The 7,070-nt window shown below is 38.6% G+C and overlaps 1 protein-coding gene across 1 annotated transcript; it reads left to right on the top strand.

Annotated features, from left to right (window-relative positions):
• The first annotated feature begins 219 nt into the window (after nt 1-219).
• Nucleotides 220-1,173, top strand: LOC133803254 (cytochrome b5-like). The gene is made up of 2 exons (XM_062241223.1): nt 220-441; nt 540-1,173. Exons 1-2 carry the CDS (start codon nt 358-360, stop codon nt 873-875), a joined length of 420 nt encoding a protein of 139 aa, XP_062097207.1. The 5' UTR covers nt 220-357; the 3' UTR covers nt 876-1,173.
• Nucleotides 1,174-7,070: the final 5,897 nt, after the last annotated feature.

A 7,070-nucleotide genomic window follows, 5' to 3' on the forward strand; every position in this document is an offset into this window, starting at 1 on the left:
AGGTCAACAAACAAGACTAATAAAAAGAGAAGTGAACAGAGATCCAAGTTCAGGACGAAGACAATAATTGTGTGAGAAAGTAAGGCTATTAATATAATTGGTTAAAGTATAACATCCACCGGTAAGGAAAAGGTTGCTATACGCGAACTGACAGTTATTCTACTTATCTTTCCATCAACCTAACCACACTCGAACAGTTGATAGAAAAACGTGAGTAACTACTCCATCACGAGGGAAAGGTAGATAGATAGCTCTCCCTATATGATATAATATGCGTACACTACACCACTCTACATTTTAATAACCTTCTTCATCATCATCATCATCATCAGCGGTGAAGTCCAATCATCTCCAACTATGGCCGAGCCAAGCGTGTTCACTCTCGCCCACGTTGCTCAACACAATTCCAAAAATGATTGTTGGATTGTCATCAATGGAAGAGTAAATTAATCTTTTCTCTCCTTCACACATTAAATATATATATATATATATTAGTGTATTACATTATATAATACATTTCTTGACAAAATTGTGTACAGGTTTTGGATGTGACTAAGTTCTTGGAGGAACACCCAGGAGGAGAAGAGGTTATAACAGAATTAGCAGGAAAAGATGCAACCAAGGGCTTTGAGGATGTTGGGCACAGCAAAGCAGCAAAAAGCTTTCTTCTGAAATACCAAGTTGGAGTCCTCCAAGGTTATAAGATCCAAGATGCAGACAAGGATGTTCTTCCATTCAAGGGTAATTCTGGGAAGAAAGATATGCGTGCCTTTGTGATCAAAGATGATCCGGTGCCCAAGTATGCAAATTTTCTCGAATTCTTTGTCCCTCTCCTGGTCGCCACTTCCTATGTTGGATACAGTTTCCTCAACTGAGCTGCTGGTTCCTACAGACTCCTCATAACTGAGTTGCCCAAGTCACCTATTGAATCATTTTCTAGTCCTAGTTTCCACTGTCTTGCTATTGAATCATTCTCTAGTTCTAGTTTCCACTGTCTTGCGATGCATAAGTACTTTCTTCACTACTTGTTTGAAGATCGGGAAAGTCCAAACCACATAGATTTTCCAGCTTAAATAATCCTATATTAGGTCATACGTCCACTGTTCACAGTTTTGAAACTGCTAATACTAATCTCACAACCATGGCGTTGCGATAGACTTTTAATGACCGTAATTTGGGTGGTCCAATATTAACCTTTGATAGTAGTTTAAAAATAATATTTAAAATTATTCTTATCATTTATATTTAAAAAATAAATATAAATATACCTATAATTCACGAAATAATGCTTTTTTTTTTCTTTTCACTTACCGTTATGTCATTTTTCTACATTTGGTACACATAAATATTCTAATTCTAACTTTTTTACATGACGATATGCATTATAGTTATTTAAGACATTCTGCAAATTTTAAATTTTTTTTAGATAATTTAAGATGTCGAAAAAAGAGTTTTGAATAACTTACTTCACACGCGTATACAGAAATAAACACGCCTAAAATAAATTATTTAAATTCAGATTTCGCTATCCTAAATTATTTATAATTTTAAAAAAATTTATAAAATATCCTTAATATCTATAATATGCACCGTCTTCTAAAACAAATTAGAATTACAACTTATCTAAGTACCAAAAATAACAAAATAACGTAACAACATATAAAAAAGAGCATGCCACTCTTTTCCTATAATTGTATACAAAATTTTAAAATTATATATAAAAATATATCTAGAATCACTTGCATCATATATACATTCAAAGATAATGTTCCTACAATCAATAAATAATTAAATTTAATAAGTTATAAATCATGAAAAATATACCTAACATCTATAATTTTTCAAAACAAAATAACAGAACTAAATCCATTACTTAGACCTTAATAAATCCAAATAATTTCATTTTGCCTCAAACATAAAAACTTTAAAGAAAACTCAATACTACTACAAAAAAAATATATATTTTGTCGCATTTTATATTGGATTCGAATCGCATTTTATGATTTTAGCAAGTGATGTTTATCTAGATAATAAAAAAGACTTTATAAAAGGTGAAGAGAAAAGGTCTTTCTTGCCCCTTCTTTGAGAAAAACAAGGAGAAAGTTCATCACGCGATCAGAAAAATCATTTGCCATCACTTTTGTGAGAAAAATGATGAGAAAGGGAGTGTCTTTCTTCTCGCTTTTATGAGAAAAATAATGAGAATTGACTTTTCCCATAAAAGTGAAGCCATGAGAAAAATTTAAAAAGCGATGAGAGTGGGAAAATTTAAAGGAGAAATTGCAAAATTTGGTTTTCCTATTCCACATCGCCAAAAATACATGGAAAAATTGTCATATTCCTACACGCCGTATAGCGCCACGTATCTGAAATCCAAATCAGAAAAACAAGTATACATCTCACTAAAAAAAAAAATTTAATACCCATTAAAATTTAAAATTACGGATAGAACATACATGCACCAAAACAAAGAACAAAGGAAATTTACATTAACAGAGAGCAAAGATCAAAAGATACCCTAGAACGCCAAAACAAAGCATAGCCAAAACCGAACCCTCTTCTTCTTGCGAACCCCAAAATCGGAGCTTCTTCCTTCTGTAAACCCCAAAAAACAGAGCCATGTCCACTAAACTTGCAACTCTACTCAATGAGCTTCGTTGAAACAAGGGTACAGACCGCTTCATATCGAACAACTTCGGCTTTGCAGCCATAGAGGATCTAAAAATTTACAGTAGACCAGCATGTACAACTACACTGTTCCGAAAATATTACAAATAAGAACTTTCAAACAGTTCCAGACAAACTTAAGACTACCTAGATAACAAACTTGAATTGTAGATAACATGAACATAAAGACTGAAACAAATAGTGAATGCATTTCAAATTGATGACGGTTAATTAATTTGTATTAAATCCAAAATTACAGGGAAGTTATAGGGTGGATTAGAATTTTAGATAAAAGACTGTTGAACAAGCTGAGTGAATAATGGTTCGTGAAAATTTATTTGAGGCAGAGATTTTTAATGATAATAAACCAATCATTTGTATATTTCTTTTATAACGAAGCCGTGTTTTAATATATTATGAAATCCCAAGAAAAAGGACTATGGATGAATTTCTACTAACTAAATTTTATGAAACCTTATTTACCTTCAGAAAGAACTGTTTTCAGTAATCTTCAAATATAGCAATTGGCATAACTGCAAACAATTGTTAAAAACATCAATCAATATATTAAACAATTTTAGTAGGGGCAAAGATATTACCATGGAAGCCTATCCCTTTTCTCTCAGTTCTAGCCAAATATAAAATAATTTCTTTTAAACATCATGTGGTCTCTAGAAACATGCCATATCACCAATTTGACAGCAATATAACAAATTATCTATTAGAAGCATATGCTTCAAACATTATTCATTAAAAAAAATCACTTGCAACATAATCTTTTTATAAAAAAAAACAATTGTAACAAAACAGATATCATTGTTAAAGTTTAGAATATTTAAACTCCCAAAACCATAAAATTTCATGGTGAGTCTTCTGCATAGTAAACATTATTAGTATTATGCATTAAATCACACATAGAAAGCATTATAGTCTGTTGCATTCCATCAGATCATTCTCTTATTATTTATGTATATTAAAACACGGTCCATCAAAATTAATATTCAGTACTAAACAATAAATCTCATTTCGCATATGATTTGTGAAGCCCACACTATGCCAAAAAAATCCTTTTAGTGACAGTTATGTTGCTGTTTTTTTTTTTTTTGCAACAGTTGCGTAACTATCGCTAAAGGTAGTGTAGGCATAGGTCAGACTTTCGGCAATATTTATTAATTAGGAACAATGACAGTTATAAACAATCGTTAAAAGAAAACGACAACAATTTATAACTGTCGCTAAAGCCTTATAGAAACAGTTTATAATTGTCGTCGTTACTTTTTAGAGACAATTATAAATTGTCGCTCACATATATTTTTCTAAAAAATTAATAATAAAAAGTGTTGACCAACGATCTGGCCAATGACACTGAGTCAATTAAACGATATAAAATGGGAATTGAACTTTAGAAATATAAACAACAAAAGGATTTTGCAGTGGTTTGGCCCCAGAATATTAATAACATACATCCAATTTAGTGCTGTTGACGCGGTTCTTCGGCAAGAGAGAGATTAGTGCTAAATAATGAACCGTAATAGATGAATGATCTCAAAGGAAAAATATAACTCAAATACTGTTTTGAAGTTGTTCAAAGGTTAAAATCCTTCTAGTCCACCAGCCAATATTATTGATATCTCTCTGATATTCTTTACAGGGTATTTCTTTACAAATTAGAAGCCAACCCTTTGCAACTCCCAGGGTCTCCATATTTATAGGGAGAGGGCACCTGGGTGTTGGCAAAGGAGGTCATCCCGTGACCTTCTTACCCATCATGTCACTTATGTAACATTCATGATTAATTCCTAAAACCTGACAATGAAGTGTGGTCTAATCAATAGGTAAGGGGGATAATGGGCCGCATGGCCCAACCCAGTCGTGGGTCCCTGATCACGCACGTTTATGCTGCGTGTCCGAGAATTCAAGAATGGAGTAAACACGTGATGTCTGATATATGCACGTTTACATTGCGTGGTTGACTTTATAAAAGGTCAGAGGTGTCATCTCAAGCTCGTATCCCGAGCTTGATATAGTCTCAGCCCGTGGTGTCCACATTGCTGACCCAACGCCTTAGTAATCTCACTAAACCTTTGGTTACCTCGAGCTAAAGAGGTAGAGCCTTGTAACAGCAACTCCGGGTAGGTGTCTTCCATGTGGCTGATATAATTATGCCCTTTCTCAGCTCGCTAATAACCCGTGGATATTTAGGGCGTACATTTGCCCCCCAAGCCCCTGCTCGTGGCATATGACGTCACCTGGGGCCACAGTGGGGGCTTTTAGGCTTCTTTGTGGACTCTTCACATTCTACCCATTACACTGGTATCGAATACGTGGAGCATTGTGGTTGGTGACGATCCGTCTTCCGAGAACCGCATTAAATGGCCTAGCCTATCTTCGGCCGTCGTTTCATCTTTCGAGTAGTGATCCTCGTATCCTACATCAAGACGATCGAACGACCCTCATCCTTTGGCATTTTACGTATATAAAAGGCTGGCCACCCTTCGCATGAGCCACCCTTTTATTTGAAAATTTTCTCATCTTCTTCTTTCTTCTCAGTTTCAAAACCCTTTCTTTCTTCCGGTCACTGTTCCCAACGTTCCTGAAGTTCAAACACGAGGGCTCTTTCGTGATTCTAGTACCAGCGATTCCAACAGGATTTCAACCCAGACGCTCCTTTCAGTCTCTTCACATCAAAAAATTTCTGTAAGTCCTCCGTATGTTGCATGCTTTAACTGTTTTCTCATTCTCTTGCTTAGGTAAACTTTCTCTTTAGTCGCATGCAGTAGGTTGCTCGTATTTTGCTCTTTTTTGCTGGTATTTTATGCGTAGGCTTTTATCCTAGGGGTATCGACGGTAGGAAAAACCACTTAGGAGCATGACTCATAGGATACAACTTCTGGGGTGATTTTCTGGGTAAAAATTTTTATGCCTGTTTGGAACAACCAGTTTTTAGGGTGCAAAAACCGGGTAGCTTAGGGGACACGCTTCACAGGCGGTTTTGCCTATCGAAACTTTCCTTCCAAGGCAAACCTTTATTCTGACCCTCCTGACACACGGATTCCGAGTAATCAGGGACCCGTTGGGAGCACAGGCGCGTGTTTATAGAACCGCATGATCTCACTCGCCGCGGGCTGAGATTACCTCAGCCCGTGTAAAGGAAACCTTTCGCGCTAGATTATTTCTTATGCTTAGGTCACCTTTTCTAAATTGTCTTCTTTGTTCGTTAGGCGACCAGATGGGACCCAAGAAGAGCGCACCCAAGAAGAGTGTTGGCAGCTCGTCTTCCCAGCAAACCAGTAAGGGGAAAGAGGTGGCCACGGACTTCCCGATCCCCATCTTTGGTCCCAATGTGGAGAAGGAAGTCGAGGTGGGGCCCGATGCCTTTTTCGAGGCCGAGAGGATCGCCTCGAAGGTCACCACACAAGGGAAAGTCAACAAAATTATGCTTTCCCATAACATTGAGATAAGGAGGGGCGCCCTGGACGCCCGACCTCCCCTTGAAGGCGAGCGGAGCTGCGCACTGCTCAACAAGGAGTACGCCGCCTGGAGCGATGAGCATCTCAAGGCTGGGGCCTTCCTCCCACTGGACCAGTACTTCGCGGATTTTTTAAATTACGTGAAGCTGGCCCCCTTCCATCTCCCCCCTAACTCCTACTGTCTGTTAGCGAGGTTGAAGTATTTATTACTGAAGCAGGAATGGGAGGTCCCCACGCCGGCAGACATCCTTTACTTCTTTTGCCTCAAAGCCAGTCCGGAGCAGCAGGGGCGAGGCGACGGGTTCTACTACCTGACCCGTTTTCCAAATTCGGCTACGGTCATCGAGCTGTCCAGCCACCCCAATGACTTTAAGGATCAGTTCTTCATGTCAAAGGGGTTTCACAACTGCGAATACCATTACTTCAACCGTCCTCGTAAGTTCCTTCTATCTTCAGCTCGTAAGTTGATTGCTGATTAGCCTCTTTTTATTCGTTTCTGACTTAGAAACTATCATGCAGCTATTTTCGCGAGGACAGCCAAGTCAGTGACCCTTGGGGGTCAATATGAAACCTTGGCGGGGCTCCCCCCAAGTGAAAAAAATTACCGCCAGCTCGTGTCTGACGAGACGATGCTGGCGTGTAAGTTAATTTCCCCGGGCCAGACTCTGGCCTTGAGGAGACCGCAGACCATCCCCGCCGCTCGCGAGATGGCACCCATCCCCGAGGAGGAGGCCGCGGGTGAGGATGACGACGAGGAGGACGAGGTGCCCTTCGTGTAGTGGAAACGGGCTCTGGAGGTCGCCCAGGAAGCCAATGCAGAGACGACCCAGTCCGGGGCAGCAGCCGGCCCCTCCGGCCAATGTAACCCTTATTTTTTTAGGGACTTAGATAGGGCCACTGCAGACCTACGACTTGCTAGGTTTAACCCCAGCC

This window comes from Humulus lupulus, chromosome X (genome assembly GCF_963169125.1).
Source record: "Humulus lupulus chromosome X, drHumLupu1.1, whole genome shotgun sequence".
In the NCBI taxonomy this organism is placed as follows: domain Eukaryota; kingdom Viridiplantae; phylum Streptophyta; class Magnoliopsida; order Rosales; family Cannabaceae; genus Humulus; species Humulus lupulus.